The 21,342-nt window shown below is 46.8% G+C and overlaps 1 protein-coding gene, 1 long non-coding RNA gene, 1 other non-coding gene and 1 pseudogene across 5 annotated transcripts in view; 3 read left to right on the top strand and 1 right to left on the bottom strand.

Moving 5' to 3' along the window:
* The window catches only part of LOC144241865 (uncharacterized), a 19,868-nt gene extending 6,468 nt beyond the window's left edge, over positions 1 to 13,400 (bottom strand). Inside the window, exons 1-3 of one of the 3 annotated variants that reach the window (XR_013338221.1) lie at positions 13,173 to 13,400; positions 12,453 to 12,487; positions 2,827 to 2,956 (exon numbers count right to left, since the gene is read on the bottom strand). This is a non-coding gene — a long non-coding RNA (uncharacterized LOC144241865). Of the gene's footprint in view, positions 1 to 2,826; positions 2,957 to 12,452; positions 12,488 to 12,515; positions 12,583 to 13,172 lie in introns of those variants that run through there. The other 2 variants (XR_013338223.1, XR_013338222.1) reach the window with 2 other exon arrangements.
* LOC144241889 (thioredoxin pseudogene) lies at positions 3,851 to 4,167 on the top strand (annotated as a pseudogene).
* Positions 13,401 to 13,778: 378 nt separating the features above from the next.
* EIF5 (eukaryotic translation initiation factor 5) lies at positions 13,779 to 20,885 on the top strand. Its single transcript, XM_077776458.1, has 10 exons — positions 13,779 to 14,221; positions 14,331 to 14,412; positions 14,690 to 14,862; positions 15,041 to 15,152; positions 16,218 to 16,360; positions 16,632 to 16,790; positions 17,306 to 17,467; positions 17,749 to 17,913; positions 18,230 to 18,364; positions 18,710 to 20,885. The coding sequence occupies exons 1-10, from the start codon at positions 14,150 to 14,152 to the stop codon at positions 18,797 to 18,799; spliced, it is 1,293 nt and encodes a 430-aa protein (XP_077632584.1). The 5' UTR covers positions 13,779 to 14,149; the 3' UTR covers positions 18,800 to 20,885.
* Positions 15,741 to 15,864, top strand: LOC144241898 (small nucleolar RNA SNORA28). The gene has a single exon (XR_013338232.1). It is a non-coding gene; the product is annotated as a small nucleolar RNA SNORA28 (small nucleolar RNA).
* Positions 20,886 to 21,342: the final 457 nt, after the last annotated feature.

Here is a 21,342-nt window from a genome sequence, read left to right as displayed (position 1 = left end):
TTTTATTTTTGAGACAGAGTGTGAACGGGGGGGGGGGGGCAGAGCGAGAGGGAGACACAGAATCCAAAGCAGCTCCAGGCCCTGAGCGGTCAGCGCAGAGCCTGACGCAGGGCTCGATCTCACAAACTGTGAGACCATGACTTGAGCTGAAGTCGGACGCTTAACTGACTAAGTCACCCCGGCGCCCCCTGTAATGTCATTTTAAACGCATCTGCACCTGGCAGATCACCCCAAGATCTGTGAAGTGAAGGTTGAGGGAACCGGCGGAGAAGCATAGACTTAGAGGGACTGGCGGGTTGGGCACAGACACCAAGCAGTAAGCAGCCGGGCCCGGCTCCCCGAGGACAGTGTCCGCAGCAGGAGCCCACAGAGCAGCGGGGCACCAGGGACCCTCTACCAAACTCTGCCGTGCCCCGCCACATGCCCATCCTTTGCCTCCCCGGACAAGGCCCAGGGAAGCTCCCACGGACCACAGGGTCCCGGAGGGCAGGGGCAGCCGCCGGGTCAGAGATCTCCCCCAGCCTGGCCTGGGCCCACACCCTGGAAGTGTTCTACTCCCCCGGGAGCCCTACCCCCACCCTGTGCCCTGAGAAGTCCGTTTCCTCCCGCGGGGGCTGCCTCTTCCACACGCCCGGGGAAGGGGGCGGCCGCTGCTGCCCCCGGGCCACCTCTCTGCTCACAGCCTTGCAGGGCTTGCATTCCACCGTGGGGTTCAGCCGCCCCTCTGTGCAGCCCGCAGGCACACCTGCACTCACACATCAGGAGGGACACACCACTCCTCTCCCAGAAGTTCGTTCCTCCCCCGTCCCTGATTCTGGGCCTTTACCTGTGCTGCTCCTCGGCCTGGAAAGTCCCCACACACTGTTCCCCTGACCACCTCCCGCTCAGAATTTAGGGAGTCCTGTAGTGGGGCGCCCGGCTGAGCCCAAGCCAACACCCTGGGCCGTACCCCCCTCATCACTTGTCACCCTCATCCAGGCTTCTCGTGTTCATCCGCACACACTGCCGACGGGTGCTCCCCCAAAGACAAGGGCCACAGCTGCGCAGCTCATCACTGTGCCCCGGCGCCTGACACAGGGCCTGCACATAGGAAGTGGCCAATAAATATTGATCAATCCATGAAAAACCGTGGCGACCACGGAGCATACATTTCTCCCTCAACCAGTGCAGCACCCCAGCAGCACCCGCCCCCCTTCCCGGGGCCCTCACTGAGACTTGCCCGCAGGTGCCCTGGGCTACTCGCAGGTTCTAAATGCAGGCCTCTGCGCTTGCACCTCCACCTCCTCACCTTGCTCCCAGCGCCCCTCCTCCTCCGCCCTCCCCCTGAGCCATTTGAGCTGGGACCCCTGCCTGCTCCCTGCCTGCCCCCCGCAGCGCACAGACTGCCCTGACCCCGGGTCCTCATTCATCCTGCCGCACCAGCCTGGCTGTGCCCCCGAGGCCACGTCTGGCACCGTGTGCGCGCAGGAGGACACGTGTTGCTGGATTAATGCAAAGTCAGCACCAGTGGGGGACATCCTTGAAGGAGAGAATCACCTTCCCTCAGTCTCCTGTTTCTCAGGCCCTTGCTGCCCAAAGCCAACTCTTTCCTGAGGGGCAAGCAGCTGGGAGTGATTTTTGTGTGGCTGTGTGAGTAGGAAGCTTTAGAGCCGCCGTTCCCTAAGGCAGGGGGGTTGGATCACTGCCCCTGACACTGATGAGGGACCGTGGGGCAGGCCAAGGACAAAGTGCAAGCTGGCACCCCCCCCCCCAGGTGGGATGTGTGGGATACTCCTCACACACTCCCGGCTGCCCAAGGACCAAGGAGAGGAAAGAAAACAAATGGCCAACCGATAGGGATCACAGTTCTACAGAGCATGGGCTCCATCAGTTTACAAATATCTTAGTAAACTACAAGAAAAAGGCAATCTATCAATAGCTTAATCTCCAGAAACCTGTCGACTCAGTTTCCTGGAGCCCCAGCCTCACCCTCCATAGTGACTGGGGAACAAAGGCAGGAAGGAAATGGCAGGTAAAATTAAATTTCCTCATAACCTGCAGCCCATTGACAGACACTTGAGGCAAATGCAGCGTAGAACATTCCTCGAGGAGCCCCAGACCGTCCTAATGTTAATACCTTACTAGAGGGAGAACAACCTTAGCTTGACAATATCAAGGCCTCAGGTATCTTCTGAGTCCTCGTTAGCCCATCAAAGTCCCCCTGGAGGCTTCCCTTTGGACTGGACCTCCCCGACTTCATACTATACAACCAGCCATTCTTCACAACCCCAGTGCAGCTCTTTCTGCCCACGGGTCCTGTCCCCACGGTTTAATAAAATCTCCATTTTGCACCAAAGATGTCTTCAAGAATTCTTTCTCGGTCATCAGCTCCGGACCCCCCACCATCACCCCAAAACCTCATCAACACTCATCACTCAACAAAGCGCCAACGTGGGCAGGAAGCTGCACTGGGTGCAACAGCATCTGGTCACAAAGAGCCAACGGTCTGGCTGGAGAGTTAGGTGTGTGCGCAAGCAGGGAGAAGAGCCCTCGCAGATGCACAAGGTCTCGATTTGCCCTTGGGAGGACAAAGCACGACAAATAGGCTTTTTTGTTTTCAAAAGTCTGGGTCTCTCAAAGCAGTAAATTCTATTGTTCAGGTGGGGAGGGTAATCAGCAACTGTGTTTCCCAAAGGAAAGGTAGGAAGCCTCCAGGCAGGTGTGGGGCTCCCCAAAGACAGTCACCAAAAATAAGGCTCATTGGAGGGGAGGGGTGGGGGTGTAGGCATTTTCCAGGAGGGACATGGCCAGAGCAGGAAGGGACAGCAGGGCAGAGAAAAAGCATACTCGTCATCGGAAGAACGCGTGGCATCCAGGCCAGCTCAGAGGGCGGCAGGGACCCGTGTTCAGGAGGGCGGCCCCATCCAAGGCAACCAAGCTCAACCAGCCAAAATGATGTCACCGGTCACTTTGTGTTCTGTGGACACAAAAAAAAAAGAGAAAAAAAAAAGTGGCTGGGGGGGCCTGGATGGCTCAACCAGTTGAGTGTCCGACTTCAGCTCAGGTCATAATCTCATGGTTCGTGAGTTCAAGCCCCACATCTAGCTCTGCACTGACAGTGCAGAGCTTGCCTGGGATTCTTTCTCTCTCTCTCAAAATAAATAAATAAATAAAAATAAATAAAAAATAAGAATAAATAAATAAATAAACTTTAAAAAAAGAGAGAGAAAATGGCCAAGGACAGAGCCTGACTCCTGAAGGCATCTTGACACCGTGCTGGGACCACCCTGGGCAATCCCCACTGGGCAAGAGAGAAAAAGAGCCAAGTGCCTCTTAGCAGGAGGCCCAGGGCCTCCCCCAATACTCTTGGGCCCCCTCAGATTTCCTTACAACCCCACAAAGTCCTTGGGTTCTCTCCAAACTGGCGCGCACCGCGCACTTTGTCGCTTCAACACCCAAGCCAACACCAAGTCTCATGACCACTCTTCACCCCAACCAGTCAGGGAAGTGCTCTCCGTGGCAGCTGGCACGCGCACGCATGCACGTAACTGACGCACAGCTCACAGGACTGTGGCCACTCCATCTTGTCTACTTCTACTGCGTCTCGCTTTTTGCAAATGCTCTTCTGCGTAGGATGCACACCAAGAGTGAACCAAGAGTGAGCCTCAAAGCTGGTGGGATGTCCGCAGTGGGAGACGCGTGCCTGTGTGCGGACAGGGGCCGTGATGGAAATCTCTAATTTCTGCTCAGTTTTACTGTGGATCTAAAACTGTTCCCAAAAGTTAAAAAGTGGGGCGCCTGGAGCTCTGTCCGCCTTTAGGATCCACTTTCATGGGTCCTTACAGTCACTTGTCAGACCCCAGCCGCCAAAATGGTGAAGCAGATCGAGAGCAAACGTGCTTTTCAGGAAGCCTTGAACAGCGCAGGGGAAAACCGTGTATTACTGACTTCTCTGCCACGTGGTGTGGGCCTTGCAAAACGATCAAGCCCGTCTTTCAGTCCCTCCCTGAGAAGTATTCCAACGTGGTGTTCCTTGAAGTAGACGCGGGTGACTGTCAGGATGTTGCTTCAGAGTGTGAAGTCAAATGCACGCCAACCTTCCCGTTTTTTCAAAAGGGACAGAAGGTGGGTGAGTTTTCTGGAGCTAATAGGGAAAAACTTGAAGCTACCATTAATGAATTAATCTAATTACGTTTTCTGAAAACATAACCAGCCATTGGCTGTTGAAAACATGTGATATTTTTTATTTACAAAAAGGAAAGATCAAGTATAAGGACCATATACCCAACTGCCATCTGATTGTGTGACAATAAAGTATTAATTCTAAAAAAAAAAAAAAAAAAATAGGGCATCTGGGGGGCTTAGTCTGCTAAGCATCCAACTCTTGATTTCAGCTCAGGTCATGATGTCACTGCACCGACAGTGCTGAGCCTGCTTGGGATTCTCTCTCTCCCTATCTCTCTCTCTGCCCCTCCCTCATGTGTGCTCTCTCTAAATAAACATTTTTTAATCTTAAGAAAAAAGAGTTAAAAAGTAAAACTTAGGCAAATGCTCTCTGGCTGCTGCCTGGAAGGTGGACAGCACTTCCCAGAGACTTGATCTGCATCGTCTGTTTGGCCCACAGTTCCCCCACCCGGCTTTACATTATACCAAGTAATTGAGGTAAAACGTGTGCCCCTCCCCAGGGTGACAAAGTGTGCCAATTTGCCTGTGTCTGAGAGGTGTCCCAGGACGAGGGATTTTCGCTGCTAAACCCAGGGAGGTTTTGAACAAACTGGGCCGAGGAGGTCACCCGAGCTCCTGTCAGAGCCAGCGCTTGTGAGTAACACGGCCTCTGACCCCCTGTCCACGAGAACTTTGCTCAGAACCCGCTGTCTGGCAGGTGCTGGGTAAATAGGCTATGGCGTCCTTATCATTACTTAGGGTGACGGCCCCTGCACAGCCAGCGGGGGTGTCTCCATATATGCTTACTGGGTGGCGCTGGACTGGTACGGTTGTGAACTCCATTTCTAAACGTGTGGGGGTCTCCCTTGCCACTCATCAGGGCTCACTCCTTCCACGAGGACATGGCTTCCCAACGTTCTGGGCTGAAGGCCACAAGCCACTCCTGCACATGGCCAGACGCAGGGCAGCTAAACAGGTCTATCCCTCTCCAAAGGGACGAGTCTGCCGACCACACATGTGGCTAACCTGGCAAGATCAGGTGACATTCTTTTTATTTTTTTTAATGTTTGTTTATTTTTAAGAGAGAGAGAGAGAGAGACAGAGCATGAATGGGGGAGGGACAGAGAGAGAGAAGGAGACACAGAATCCCAAGCAGGCTCCAGGCTCCGAGCTGTCAGCACAGAGCCCGATGCAGAGCTTGAACCCACAAATGGTGAGATCATGACCTGAGCTGGAGTCAGACACCTAACAGACGGAGCCCTCCAGGCGCCCCGTACACTCAACTTCTGAACACATGTCCTGGAGACCCTCATTTTGCTAGCACTGCACCGCAATCTCCCCCGAGGAGGATGGACCACAACCTCACATGCCTTCAATGGCCAGGAAGGGGCTGCATGTTCCTGAAAGAGGAAGATGTCAGGACCTGGGGGAGCTTCTGGAGCACATGATGACCTAAAGCCATTTCATCTCCCACCTCCCAAAACAATGATCCGCCAAAACAGAACACAACTACAGGGGCCATATTCATCCTGGGTCTGCGGGTTTACGGCCCTGGCGTAGAGCTCTCCTAACAACCTAAATTCTCACAGCAGATGTTAACAAGAGAGCCAAAGAAAAATCTTTCTCAAAACTTGTTACAACATATCTTAGAAGGCCAGCAGTATCAGACATATGAAAATGTCCACCAATAAATTCCTTTGGCATTTTAATCCAAAGGCCCAAATGCAAATAACTGCAATTTTGAAAAGGCTGGAAGACATAGAATATTCATATCAAAATTTCCACTGGCCATTAAGTGCTGGAGTTTGCTGGGGAGTGGCAGGTATCACTAAAACAGAAAAATAGTAGGCACTGAACTTCATCTGTGCAGCAAGATGAAATTAAACAAATATATCTATGTTTTTAAAAAGATTCAAATTCAAACTTAGAATAATATACTATCTGGGGGAAAAATGGGGTGCCTGGGTGGCTCAGTCAGTTAAGCATCTCTTGATTTTGGCTCAGGTCATGATTTCACTGTTCATGGATTCGAGTCCCGCATCGGGCTCTGTGCTGACAGTGCAGAGCCTGCTTGGGATTCTCTCTCTCCCTCTCTTTCTTTCTCTGCCCCTCTCCCAACTCACACGCACTGTGCTCTCTCTCTCAAAAATAAACATTTAAAATAAATATATAATAGAAATGAGGGGCACCTGGGTGGCTCAGTCGGTTAAGTATCCAACTTCGGCTCAGGTCATGATCTCACAGTTCGTGAGTTCAAGCCCCGCACTGGGTTCTGTGCTGACAGCTCAGAGCCTGGAGCCTGTTTCAGATTCTGTGTGTGTGTCTCTCTCTCTCTCTGACCCTCCTCTGCTCATGCTCTGTCTCTGTCTCTCAAAAAATAAACATTAAAAAAAGTTTAAGTAAATAATAGAAATAAGAAAAAAAAAAAACATTTCTAGCCAGCAGGGAGGAAGAAGAGAGCCCTAAAATTGTTGTCTGAGATTTAGCTAATTCTAGACCAGTTCTTTCTAAAGCAGTGCATATCTTCATCATTGTTTCTTCTTCAGAAAAGTAGAGGTAAGGACGAAAAGTCCCCCCGTGTCCCTGCCAGATCTAAGAGTCTCTCACTCTAAAGTAGAAATCGCAAACTGGTGGCCCACAGGCCAGACAAAACCCCTTTGTGTTTTGTTTGGCTTGCGTGCAGTTTTGGTTTTGTTTTGTTTCCTTAGTTGAATGTGGATGCCTTTATGTTCTATTCCCACAGTCCCTGCCGTTCCTCAGTGCCTCACTTAGCCCTGCTCCAGCCTGTGAGCGCCTCCTGGGGCCTCAAGGGCCCTGAGGGAAGTGGGTTTTATACTCTTGCCCTGGAACTCTGAGTGACAAATCTTGCCCTGCGGGGCTAAGGAGTTGACTGTCACCACTAGAATCTTACTGAAGGGCGACCTCCATTGAGTTGGTTTCTACTTGTTCCATAGAGAAAATTTTACATCTTTAATTGCCCCTCCCATTTTACAGGATAATAGCAGTCCAAAACACTAAGAAGACATGCTCAATGTCACAGCTAAAATTTAAATCTTCCGGGGAACTTTTTAAATTGAAAAATAAAGAAAAGCACAAAATGGAAAAGAAATTTCATATACATATGCATGATTGTTAGTAATATTTTTCATGCACATCATATTTAATCGCAGGCATGTGAGGTTTTTTACACAGCCACCATTGATTTGTATTTATTTAGCTAAAGGCGCTTAGGTTATTGTAGGATTTTTTTCCATGTTTTGGTAAAATATACATAACATGAAATTTACCATTTTAACCATTTTTACGTATACGGTTCAGTGGCACTGAGTATATTCACATTGTTGGAAAAACCACCACCACCATCCATGTTCAGAATGAGTCCATCTTCCTGACCTGAAACTCTTTCCCCGAGAAACACTCATTCCCTAGGACCCTCTCCCCCAGCCCCCCCGCACCCACCCTGTTACTTTCTGCCTCCATGAATCTGCCTACCCTGGGAACCTCATCTAAATGGACTTACACAGTATGTGTCCTTTTGTGACTGACTTCTTTCACTTAGCACAAAGGGTGAACCTTGCAGACATTATGCTAAGTGAAAGAGGCCAGTCATAGCTTTAAACACTGACTGTGGTTTTAAGGCAGCAAAGGTGTGTGTTAAAAATAGCCGTGAACTTTGTAAATATCTAACCGAGGGTGACCTCCCCCGAAAAACTTCTTTCTGCATGAAATACCCAAACATGTGAGCAGCCTTTATGAGCTAAACTAAAAAGGGAATTCTGAGCACAGGCCCCTGGCACATAGAGCTCGGAATAGCTAAGCTTTACTCACCAAGGATAACAGTGCAAAATGTCACGCTGCCGATATTGAACGTGGGGGCTGACAGCCCAAGAAAAAAATCGCTCACCTCATTTAAGGAAACTCATGAAGAATGGAATGATTCCATTCTTGCCTTCAGAACTCTAGATTGCAAAAGTCCCATCTGGTACTAACTATATTTACTCAGATGGACCAGGACCACAAAATAAAGGTTATTTAGAGCATATTGTTACGGCCTCTGGGTGGTGCTTCCATCTACCGGACAATGCAACAAAGATGCAGGAAACTGACCCTAAATACGGACTAAATCTTGTTCAAGTGGAAATTTAGGGATCAAGAAAATAATCAGACCTTGGGGCATCTGGGTGGCTCAATCGGTTAAGCGTCTGACTTTGGCTCGGGTCATGATCTCGCGGTTTGTGGGTTGGGGCCCCGCATCAGGCTCTGAGCTGTCAGCACTGCTGACAGATTTTGTGTCTCCCTCTCTCTCTGACCCTCCCCTGCTCAGGCTGTCTCTCTCTCTCTCTCTCAGAAATAAATAAAACCATAAAAAAAAATTAAAAATAATCAGACCTTGTCTACATCATGCCCAAGGCCCCTGCAATCGTCCTGGGAAGTAGACAGATCACCACACACCCCAGGAGGATGATGAAGGAGGTGATGGCAGCTGAGATAAAGGTTAGCCTCACCTGCCCCTATCACGAGGGCCAAGGGTCTGACGAGAACAGAAAACCTGCTGGCACTCGCTATTGTACGTGTACACACACACACACACACACACACACACACACCGGCTCTGCTTCTCAGGGACTTTGGTGAAGCTGTAGGACCTCTCTGCACCTCAGTTTCTTCATCTGCGAAGTGGACTGGCAACAGAACCTCCCTCGGAGGGCTGTGTTAGGGATCCTGTGGGTCGGTGTGCACTGAGGCCACAGGGCTATCTTATTGCGCATGCCACAGGAAGGCAGGCCGGGGTGCTTGCTGACATTTCAGGAGTCTTGTCTCCCAAACACAAGTGATGAGCAAGGGCCAGGTTTTACATTTTGAGTTGTTTGAGGTCCTTCTTTAAATGTCAACCGTGAGTTCAATTGTATCTCCCCAAAAGATATGTTCAAGTCCGAGTCCTGAATGAGGTGCATGAGTCCTTATTTGGAAATAGTGTCTCTGCAAATGTAATTAAGTTAAGATGAGGTCACACCGGGCCGGGGTGCCGGGTGGGCCCTACACCCAACATGTCCAGCGTCCTTCTAAGAAGAGACATAGAGGCAGGCACACGCAAAGAGGAGACCACCCTGTGACAGCGTGGAGGGAAGAGGGTGACGTGCCAGAGACGGTCCTTGCATCCAGGGCGGCCGGCCACCGCCAGGCATGGAGACAGGGCCCAGCCCTGCCGGAACCTCGATTTCAGACGTCTGGCCTCCAGAGCCAGGGGAGAAGCAGTCTGTTGTTTCACGCCGGGTCTCTGATACTCGGTTCCAGGGGCCCCAGAACGCTACTGCAAGGTCTCAGACTCTAAATTCCCTCGAGCTGGCACATGGATGGCAGCGGATGTACACCCGCTGGAGCAAGAGAAAACCACGCAGACGAGAGAACACCAGCGCAGAGGTGAGGCAGGCACCGGGAGTGAACAGGGCAGGTGTGGGCGCACGCCTGCACAGTGACACAGTGGCTCCCGTCTGTGAGCGCTCGCGCCCCACCTGCAGCTCTGAACGACAGAGACTCGGTCACACAGGAGCATATCCCAGCATTGCCCGGCTTCCAATCTCCTCCGGAACCAGACACCTGGACTTTCAGGTGACAGCTCCCCAGTGCTTACTTACGTGTTGGCTCACAAACAAAATACACGTGCAAGTGGGTACAGCACGCGCAGGGGCCCATCTGCATCTCTGATGTCCGGCTCAGCCGCAGGCAGGATACACAGCGGCTGCTTGAAGCAGGTCAGCGTCGTAAGGAAATACACCCTCAGCCCTTGGCTCCCACCTCCTCTCTGATGAGAGCATTAGCGCAATTAAAATCCAGCCAACGGAAGGGGAGCAAACAGAATCAGGAGGCCCTCCTTCCTACACGGTGGGAAAACCCTACAGCCGGATGTCAGCGCCCAGCCCCCACCTCCAGACAAATCCTCCCTCTAAGCCTCAGTTTCCCCATCCACGAGGAGAGGGAACAGAATGAGGTGTTGGCACCCAGTGTGAGAATGTGGGTGACATGTACAATTGTGACTTTTTCCCTCTTTTTCCAGAAATGACAGAAGATAGACTCTGGTTGGAGTCAAATAAATGCTTGGGAGCAAGTAGACACCGTGTCAGCCTCCAGCAATACCTCACGTCTTCTCTTCCTCATAGACATCTCTGCTTCCCGCCTCTGTCCCCTTTGTAGCTGACTCTGTGTTCTCAAGGACAGGTCCCCTGCCCACAAGCTGTTTAGCCTAATGAGGAAGGCAGACAAGTAAGCAGGCAAACGCAATAAAGTGCTACCTGAATGCCAGAGGTGTGGCGGAAGTATTGGTGGGGAGGGGCCTGTCACAAAGGCCAGGAGACATCCAGAGGGTCGGAGATTTCTGGACAGGGGACAAGCTTCGGTGAGTGTTTGTTTCCCTATTGCCCCTGGGCAGGGCCTGCAATGTGGGCGGGGCCTGTATCCCCGCAACTCAGAAAGGTTTATTAACCTGGGTGCCTTAGATTACTCTGGTTTCGGATACTAGCTTTCAACAGAGCCGATGCCTTTACCGCCTCTGGTTATCACCAGACAACCTTCAGTTCCCTCCCAGCAGCTTTGAATGTCTGCTCTACGCACACCCGGTGACAGGCTGGGGCCGGAGGAAAAGCAGGGAGACAGGAGCCTGCTGAACTAGGAGCGTGGGGAGGCGAGAGAGAGCTGAGAGTAGCGCGTCACAGAGGCTAGCTGTCCAACCTGGTGGCCCAGCACTGAGGCCAATGCCCTGGTCCCCTCAGTGGCCCACAGCTCAGAAACACAAGGTTCTTGGTTTATGCAGACTTGATCTTGCTCAAGGGGCAACGTCATGCTAAACAGGACTGACGCCCTTATCTGAACAACCGTAAGGCCAATTTACTATTTTACCTTTTCAGCAGCTATTCCTGTGTGCCGTCCAAGGCAAGTGCTGAAATGCAGAATTCAGGCACTCATTTGACAAAGATTTCATAGGCACCAAGTGCCCATGACTTAGCAAACTGTGAACACCTGGTTGGGGTAAATACAGCCAAATGAGGCGGAGAGCCAGAAGTAGGAAGCAGAATTACTCAATGAGCTTGGCGTCAAGCTAGAGTTCAAACACTGTCCACCAATGATTCGGCAGGTGACTTGGAGAAAATTAACCTTTCTGACTCTGTTTCCTCCTCTGTAAAATGGGAGTAACAATTGTACTCCACACGATTGTCAAAGGATCAAATGGGATTTCACATGTAAATTGCCTGGTTTTATGTATGTTTATATTTACCTGGGAAGGCTGTGTCATGTAATGGTTAAGAGAACAGACTCTGGGGTCAGACAGATCACAGTTTAATTTCCAGCTCTGCCACTTACTAGGATACGATCTTGGACAAATTTTTTCCTCTAAGCTTCAGTTTGCTCTGCACTGGCAAGGAGGAACTGCCTTGAGATTTTCTCTTTCTCTTTTCCTCTCTCTGTCCCTCCCCCATGTGCATGTGTGTGCGCGTGCTCTCTCTCTCAAAATAAATAAATAAACTTTAAAAAATTTTTTAGGAAAGGTATCTTGCATCCAGAGTACAAAACCAAAAAACTCTTTAAAAAAAGGAACAAAAATTCTTCATAAGGGCTAAGAATAAGATAGAGTATCCAAAGCACTTGGCAAATTCTTAGGTTATGAGAAGCATTCAAACAAAGGTATAGTTAAGAATAATTTTATTTTTTTTTTTTAAGAGAGCTAGTGAGTGAGGGAGGGGCAGAGGTAGAGAGAGTGCGGGCTAGAGTGAGAATCTCAAGCAAGCTCTAAGAGCTCCATCATACAACCCTGGGATCATGACCTGAGCCTAAATCAAGAGTTGGACCCTCAACCAACTGAGCCACTCAGGCACCCCAAGAATAATTTTTAAAAGCTATCTCTGGTTCAAGCCCCACATTGAGTGTGGAGCCTACTGAAAAAATAAAAGTAGAGGGGGCGCCTGGGTGGTTCAGTCGGTTAAATGTCCGACTTCGGGTCAGGGCATGATCTCACAGTTTGTGGTGTCGAGCCCTGCATCCGCCTCTCTGCTGTGTTGAACCAGAAGCAGCTTGTTTGGGATCTTTTTCCATTTATCTGATGGGAACCCAGGTACCCGTAAAGCATTATGCATTTAACAATCATACACCAATGTATACGCTGTGTGGTTATAACATAAGCTCTGGCAGCAAGGACACAGATCACTTCCCTCAACTCTGGGTCTTCCCTTCGATTAGCCTCCCTACCCACACTGTCAATTTTTACATGGTTTATAAAGCTTGCAAATCATGATTGACTGTGATAAAAAGCAACATACCTTTCAGTGCCAGCCTTCTTGCACATTTGACCGATCTATAAAAAAGGGCAGCCTCTTACTCACCTCACCAAGTCCTCAACAACATTGCTACTTTATCCAGGTGGGGGAACCCACAGTGCTGCGCCCTGGGACTGCCGAAAGCGGATTAGAGCCCGTGGCTCCATTATTTGGCTCTCGGCTTACTGCCGTCAGCTATGCTTTCGAGTTCCAGGATGGACTCGGTGTGCTTTTACAGTAGCAACTGAAGCTTTAACAAAATTTAAGTTTTTGAAAGAATGGGAGAGTTGCTGTAATCACTTCAACATTAGGAAAACGTGAGAGGCTCTCTCTAAATAGTAGTCATTCACGAGGGACCGCACTGGAACCTTATTAGGAACACCTGCTTTGGGCTATGCTTTGCCCGGCAAGGAAGTCACAATGTATAAGCTACGGAGTGGATTCCGGGAATGGTGACCCAATGTGATGCTCGTTTTGAGCAAAGTTATAGGGAAGCACGAGAACACGGAGACCTCTCCGATGCGCACTTTCCGGAGGGTCCGGGAGTCATGAACTAATTTGGTGTTTCTCTTTAGAAAACGGGTGCTCTGGGGCTGGGGAAGGGAGCCGTGGAGGGAGCGAGGAAGGCGGGCCAGGGGCCGCACTACGACCCTGTTAACGGTGACTTGGCGAAATCACCGTCGCCCCGGGCACATGGACCCCAGCAACGGAGCTTAAAAGCACCTGGGATGGAAGTGCCAGGCCCCCGCATCATCCCCGTCTGCCCAGGCCTAAGGGAGGGGGGAGGGGGAACAACTTCCGCCTCGAGGCCCGACCCAGGGGACCGAAAGGGCAGCGAGGAACCCACTGGGGAGGCTGACGCCCGCCTCGAGGGGAACTCGGTGGGAACGCTGCGAGGCCAGAGCGGCGGGGGAGGGGAGCCAACCGCCATCTTCCCCCGGGCGCTCAAACCGACAAAGCGCGGCCCCGCGACCAGCCCTCCGCCGCGGCCAGCCTGCTCTCGCGAGACCGCGAAGGCCTCTGGGAAAGGCGGGGGGAGGGGAGGACAGAGGAAGGAACCCCGGACCCGGGAACTGGGGGCGGGCTGAGGCGGGGGGNGGGAGGCCGAGGCGGTAGCTTTCCGTCTCGTAGAGGGCGGGGGAGGGAACCTGAGAAGTTTCTTCGCGAGACGGGCTTGGTTTGCAGAGCGGAGGCCCTGCGTTGGGTCGCTCAGCATCTGCTGGAATACGGGCGCTGCACGGAAGCCGACCTTTGACAGGCCAGCGTGTGCGGGCGGCGGGAGCCCGCGGCCGCCCCCGGTCCCCCTCCCGCCCGAGTCCGGTTGGAGGCCCGCGCTGCCCCTACAGGTGTTCCGTGTTAGACGGGACGCCGGCCGCTGCTCCCGTGAACTTGGGCTGCTCCGATGTAGCCGACTTAGGCGGAGGGAGGTCTTCTCGGCGCGGGAATCCCGTTAAACGTCGGGGGGTTGTGTGTGCTCTCCTTTCTCTTTCAGAGCTGTTGCGCAGCCATTGGTACCTGTATTGGGGAAACATAGCATACAAGCAAGAAGCTTACAGCCTCAGTGGCGAAAATTTTTTCATGTCAGAGACCGAGAACTCTTGCAGTCGTTTATGTCATCCCTTCTTCTCCAGACAGAAGATACCAAAAAGTTGCAATCAAAGATCTCTTCACCTTATTGATAAAGTCACTAATAAGCCAAAATGTCTGTCAATGTCAACCGCAGTGTGTCAGACCAGTTCTATCGCTACAAGATGCCCCGTCTGATTGCCAAGGTAATACCGATCTTTGTATTAGCAATAAAGCCTAAGTTCTTGCCATAGATTTTAAAGGTGGCATTTTCTGGGGTAGATAATGCAAAATTAAAGTTCTTTTTTTCTATAGGTTGAGGGCAAAGGAAATGGTATCAAGACAGTTATAGTCAACATGGTTGACGTTGCAAAGGCGCTTAATCGGCCTCCAACGTGTAAGTAGTACCTCTTAAGAGGAGTCTGAAAAAAACATACTGTCAATATGGAAATGACAAACTTGGCTGTGGGTATCTTGTTGGAGTTGTATGTTAACTACTTCCCAGGTTAAGTGGAATCCTGGGCTTGAAAACCAACGGACTTACTAGTTGTTAGGAAATAAAATTACCCAAGCAACACATTTTAACTCAGCATAAAAGTATAAGGAGTGATATCTGTATAAAGATGAATGAGTAGCCAAAGATTCAGTTAACAGACTTTTTCCTCCCCCCATAGATCCCACCAAATATTTTGGTTGTGAGCTGGGAGCACAGACCCAGTTTGATGTTAAGAATGACCGTTACATTGTCAATGGATCTCATGAGGCGAATAAGCTGCAAGACATGTTGGATGGATTCATTAAAAAATTTGTTCTCTGTCCTGAGTGTGAGAATCCTGAAACAGATCTGGTGAGTGTTTTTGAGGGTTCTGTCCATTCTCTTCTACATCGATTATTTTCTGTAGAATGGTTTTATATGTTAAGCAGGAGTTACGGTCCTATAGTCTAACACTTTGCTAGTTGTGTGATTTTTAATTTGTCATAAAGGACGTATTTGTTTTTAACTTTTTTTTTCTTTTTTTTGGCAGCATGTCAATCCAAAGAAGCAAACAATAGGTAACTCTTGTAAAGCCTGTGGCTATCGTGGCATGCTTGACACACATCATAAACTCTGCACGTTCATTCTCAAAAACCCACCTGGTAAGTCTCCATGATGAACTTGCAAGATTTTAACTTAAAAGCAACTGATGCTAGAAACATAACTGAAGCTTCTTTGCTGTTAACGATATTAGAGTATAAGGGATTTTTTATCTCTGTACTGTGTTAATGTTGAACTTATGGGGTGTGGCGTTTTTTAATTTTTTAATAGTTTATTTTTTGAGACAGAAAGACAGAACATGAGTGGGGGAGGGTCAGAGAGAGAGGGGATACAGAATCTGAAACAGGCTCCAGGCTCTGAGCTGGCTGTCAGCACAGAGCCCAATGTGGGGCTCAAACTCCTAAACCGCAAGATGGTGACCTGAGCCAAAGTCGGACGCTTAACCGACTGAGCCACCCAGGCGCCCCTGAGCTTAACAAGTTTTAAAGATATACCATTAAAGAAAAAAAAAAAAAAGACTGCTGGGTAAACTCTGTTTTGTCGTTGTCGGTTTTTAAGATCTGTCTTTTAGAATGAGAGAAGCAGATGTTGTAAAATTGTGGTGGGATCCCAGCAAAAGATCTACTTCGGGATTATTTTCTGCACTGGGGTCTTGGCTCCTTAAGCCTGAGTGCCTTTGAGAACGTTGCAAGCAACACTCTGTGTCAGATGATCGAAGTCGTCTGACGCAATTTGAGCTTGCTATAGCAAGAAAGTCTAACCTATTCCAGTGTTCTCCTCCATGAGACCAACTGTTACATGGACTTAAACAGTGTTCCAACTGTTGGCTAAAGTGCATTTGAGATATGCCTTTGTTCAGGCTCGTGGGGGGAAAGAGGGTCAGAGTGCCAACTTTGACCTAATTACTTGATTTTCTGAGATACCGTATCTTAATCTCTTCTAGTATTTGTGGGACATTTCTGTTTTTACTCTACATATTTTTACTTGTGAAATAAAGGTAGATGAACTTGGTTTGTGAGTCCTCTTAGAATTAAGTAGCATTGTGTTTGTGTATGGTTTTCTGAGGGGAAAGGTTTCGAAGCAAAAGGGTTTTAAATGTTCACTAGAGACCATGAGGTGTAATACACACTATAGTATTAATTTTTATTTTTTTGGTTTTCTTGTAGAGAATAGTGACAGTGGTACAGGGAAGAAAGAAAAGGAAAAGAAAAACAGGAAGGGCAAAGACAAGGAAAATGGTTCCATGTCCAGCAGTGAGACCCCACCACCACCACCACCAAATGAGATCAGTCCTCCTCCTCATGCTGTGGTGAGTGTGAGGTTGATGGTATGGTAGGCGCAAAAGTTGTGTAAAATACGATGCTTGGTTACCATGGGCAGAAATAATGAAACTAGTCATCATTATGACATTGCAGCAGTATGTTGAGGTTCCTGGTTCCGTGTGGTTGATTCAGAAAGCCAGATACGTGTTTGTGGAAAATGAACCTGATGCCGTTAACATGACTAGCTAGATATCTGGAAGTATTTTTTTTTTTTTTTTTTTTAATAAGGCATTTGACCAAACATACTTATTTTAACAGGAAGAAGAGGAGGATGATGATTGGGGGGAGGATACAACTGAGGAAGCTCAAAGACGCAGAATGGATGAAATCAGTGACCATGCGAAAGTTCTGACACTCAGTGATGATTTGGAAAGGACTGTTGAAGAGCGGGTCAATATCCTGTTTGATTTTGTTAAGGTAAAGTACGTTGTTTCAAGAGCAATTAATTTCTCAATCAAGAAATCAATTTTTTCCAACCATGGGTTTTAAGGTATTTATGACTTTAAGCAGGTTACTTGACAAGTAATTTTTTCTCAAGCTGTCTTTTGAATACTTAGGTGCCAGGTTTATTTTTCCATTTTTTACTGAAACATTTCTTGAAGGTGGTTCCGAGTACTATCTTTGGCATGCATATTAATCATTAAAAAGTCCTGAAACTGGGGCACCTCAGACAGTTCAGCGTTCCCACTTCAGCTCAGGTCATGATCTCAACAGTTCATGAGTTCAAGTGCAGAACCTGTTTGAGATTCTCGCTTTCTCCTCTCTTCTCTGCCCCTCCCCCCCATTTCTCAAAATAAGTAAACAAAATGTTTAAAGAATATTTTTTAAAAAGTTCTGCAACTATAATGGGAAAGGTCCTCGAAAGTTGGAGCTGGCATTTCTAGAGCAAAATTTGTCTCCAATTCACTGAATTGCTTCCTTTTTGTTTGCAGAAAAAGAAAGAAGAAGGTATTATTGACTCATCAGACAAAGAAATTGTTGCTGAAGCAGAAAGATTGGACGTAAAAGCCATGGGTCCTCTTGTTTTGACTGAAGTTCTTTTTAATGAGAAGATTAGAGAACAAATTAAGAAATACAGGCGCCATTTCCTACGAGTAAGCAAATTATTTTGGGTTCATAAAAAAGAAATGTGTGACCCTGGGAACGTTGTTTTCTGTCATCCTGAAAATGGGGATGATTGACCTACCTCACAAGCACAGGAGTATCTGGAAAATGCTGTACAAAGTCCTTTAGAGATAAATTAATACACGGATCATTATGGGTTGACTTTGAACCACTGTTTAAGGTCATAGCCTTAAGCAATGATATTGAGACGATTAATGTGTTTAATTTAGAACTTTAAAAGCATGTTAATGCCCAACATATTTATTTCCAGTTTTGTCACAACAACAAAAAAGCTCAGCGGTACCTACTTCATGGTTTGGAGTGTGTGGTAGCAATGCATCAAGCTCAGCTCATTTCCAAGATTCCCCATATCTTGAAGGAGATGTATGATGCAGATCTGTTGGAAGAAGAAGTCATCATCAGTTGGTCAGAAAAGGTGGGGAATGTGTGTATAACAGTCCCTTCAAGATCAGAAGCGTTGAGACAGCTATTGGGGGTCTCTTTTGGGAGAATTATCTTCTCCAGTCCCTGGTCTAACCTGTAGGTGATCTCACCTGGCAATTTTTTAGTAATAACAGAAGAAAGTACTTAGACTCTTCAGTGCATATTTGCTGAATGCGTGTATTTTATTATGTCAGGATTAGGATGTGACGTAGTCCCTTTTAAGAGCTGAATGTGGGGAATCCTATGAATAACTCAAAAATTATTTGTTAGATTCCTCAACTAAGGAGATTGTATTGAACAATTTTTAGGCCTCTAAGAAATATGTCTCAAAAGATCTTGCCAAAGAGATTCGTGTGAAAGCAGAACCGTTTATAAAATGGTTGAAGGAAGCAGAGGAGGAATCTTCTGGTGGTGAAGAAGATGACGAAGATGAGAATATTGAGGTAAGTAGCAGTAGAAGTGGGAGTTTGGGAAGTCTAGAATGGCAGTTTTGGGTAACTGAAAATTTTTTAATGAGTGAAATATCTCAGTAATTGGTGATTGTAAATAATCTGAATTGTCAAAGATAATAGCAGCTTGAGAATAGAGGTGCTAGTTGTCTATGAAAATGAAGATGATTGGAGGCAGTGGAACGAGAACTTGGTTTTCACATAACAAAAACTTGTGAAAATGAAGGCTGTGTCTGGGTAGTTTTTTATTCCTTGTTGACCATTGATTTGTAGTACAACTTTTATAAGTAGGCTTATTGGGTTAAAATTTACAGTAAACAAAAAAATTTGTTTTATCAGGTGGTGTATTCGAAGACTGCCAGTGTACCTAAAGTTGAAGCTGTGAAGTCTGACAACAAGGATGATGACATTGATATTGATGCCATTTAAAGGGGTGGGTGCAGCCCAGCTTAAAAGCGTAATGCTGCAAATCTTTCTGCATCATCAGCCAGAAGTGCAACATGTATGTGCAAAAGCTAAAATGGCTTAACATCATGCTACACTTTCTACTAAAAATGTGCTGCTCTGAGTGGTCTGTAATTAAGCCCAATAAGACATCTAGGGAGTCCATACACATATCAGTGAGCAGATATAGTTTGCTTATTTATAGCATGTTTCTTTTTGAAAAATTAGTGGTGGACACATTTGGATCACATTTATACAGTTAAATAAAGATTTGATTTTGGTCATTCTTAAGATTTTGGCTCTGAATGACTTAAGCTGAAATGGCTCCTCCTTAAAATACTGCACCATCATTAACCTGATAGAATTTTTGGAGCCTGTTAGATCTTGTTAGATGCTGAGACTGTAAAGATAATCTTCAGCAGAATGTAAACATAAGCTTACTTATAGTTATCTTCATTGGCCATTGAGAAATAAGTACTTTTTGAGAGTGTTCAGTCCCTCAAATTGGCGTCTGGTAATGTACATTCTTCCCATGCCAAGGTGGACTGATAATCAAATGGCAGCATGACATCTTTCTCTTACTGAGAAGTAAAAATGACCTCAGTGTTCTGTAAATAATTTTAAGAGCAGGTTTTGAAACTTGAATTGTGTTTTTTCAGTTCGTGTATATTTACCCCAAATTGTAGTCTTTGGAGTCATGTGCATTGCACGTTGGATGAGCCAGGGGAATTATTAACATAAGCATTTTATGTGTATGTAGCTGTTGCTTTATACTGAGAAAATTCTGAAACTAAGGTGTGATTATATAGTAAGCTATGACTTAATTTGGGGGAAGCAGGAAAAGGTGCACTTAATCTCTAGAAAAAACTGAGCATCGTTTTTCAACTCTTACTCTTAGGGTTTAATTACACTTTTCAAATGTTTAGGCATACCGTATCTTTTGTTCATTGTGGATTTTCTCCTGACAATATGGTTTGTTTAATGCCTTTACATGTTGATACTTAGTAGCTTATGCTTTTTAGGTTTCGGTTGCTATCTTGCCAAAATAAGTGTTACTGTGTCTCAAACTTGATTTTTTTCCCTCCAAAATGTTTTATTTAAAAAAGCTAAAAGCATACTTCCAGTTAAAGCCTATATTTTGGTGTAAGACTTAAGGTGTTTTTTATTTCATGTTGAATATAGCCAAACTCCCCAAGAAGTCTGATGATGGCCACTGAATGCAGGTTACTGGGGCCTGACCCATCCCATCCTGAGGTTTAGATTTGGAAATAACTTGCTCGTGAATTCTTTGCTCACTTAGCTGGTCTAAACTCACTTGATATGGGTTATGGCTATATCTGAGACATTCTCTTCAGGGGAGAAACTTGTTCCATTTACTCCTTTCCACAAAGTACACTAGGAATCAAAAATCCAAAGGGTTAATTTTGTTGGGAACACTCTCTTACATTTCTTTGGTCTGTGATCTATCTTCACAGATTATAAGGAGACTTTAATAAATGTATCTTAAGAATTTTTCACATTGGAAATTGTACAAACATTTGATATAATAAAATCTGTTAGCTTGATATTTTAAGGAAGTAAAATCAAATAATACCTTAGCAGAGACCTGCAAATAGCGCTCTCTCTGCCTTTGGGTCAATATTGATGAGTGAAGCGGAAGCACCTACCTGGAGGGAATGTTGCTTTGTCACACCAAAGACATGAAATTTTTGCAAATTGGCTTTCATTATCTGAAATTCCATAGGAAATGGTGATTTAGGCCAAGTTGCATTCAGCATACCCAATGTCAAGCTAATAGGGTTTTGTTATGGAGCTTTCTTCTCACCCCCAGCCCCATTCTTTTAATCTGAAAGAAAACCTGTTCGGGCTTCTAAACACTAAGGAGAAAATTTTGGCTGAGACCAGTGTTCAGTCTGGTGCCAAATTTACCGTGGAATTCAGATCCACATAATGAGAATTTTACCCATAGAGGCTATCTTAATAAATTAATTCTTGCTTTGATCTATTCAACAGTCTTAAAATTTCCTGTTTCAAACAGCTACATTACTTGATTAAAACAATGTTGAAATTATATTTTGTCTCTGCTTTAATATTAAAATTAATCTAGGTTTTTATTTTGTAAGATTGGAGCATTGAACTCTGCCCTGTTTTATAGCTGCTGCTTTGGATTTGTGTTGGGATGTTTTCCTTCCATGGCTGCAAGTCCCGTTCACAAAACACACTGCTCATTACCATGGGTCAGTGGCTTTCCCTAGGTCTTCTATTCCTGTCCTGTAGCTCAAATTAATTACAGATTGAAAAGATCTGCCTTAATCTGAATTCTTGAAATTGAAATTTTGATGGGTGCTTATTTATTTCAGGGAATTGAGGCGTCAAGTATATAGTCCTGTAACTGGATACGGATTTTATCCCTAGTTAAAACGGGAACAGAGGGGCACCTGGGTGGCTCAGTTGGTTGAGCAGCAAACTTTGGCTCAGGTTTTGATCTCATGGCTCATGAGTTTGAGCCCCATGTTGGGCTCTGTGCT

This window comes from Crocuta crocuta, unplaced genomic scaffold, assembly GCF_008692635.1.
Source record: "Crocuta crocuta isolate KB4526 unplaced genomic scaffold, BGI_CrCroc_1.0 scaffold8, whole genome shotgun sequence".
Lineage (NCBI taxonomy): Eukaryota > Metazoa > Chordata > Mammalia > Carnivora > Hyaenidae > Crocuta > Crocuta crocuta.
The sequence above is the reverse complement of the archived record's forward strand: the minus strand, read 5'-3'. Positions and strand labels throughout refer to the sequence as shown.

What these genes read in the sequence shown, in the direction of transcription:
- EIF5 (XM_077776458.1), top strand. Translation starts at nt 14,150, where the DNA reads ATGTCTGTCAATGTCAACCGCAGTGTGTCAGACCAGTTCTATCGCTAC. An exon ending in AGAATCCTGAAACAGATCTG is followed by an intron (nt 14,863 to 15,040) that starts GTGAGTGTTTTT and finishes TTTTTTTGGCAG; the next exon opens with CATGTCAATCCAAAGAAGCA. An exon ending in GTCCTCCTCCTCATGCTGTG is followed by an intron (nt 16,361 to 16,631) that starts GTGAGTGTGAGG and finishes TTATTTTAACAG; the next exon opens with GAAGAAGAGGAGGATGATGA.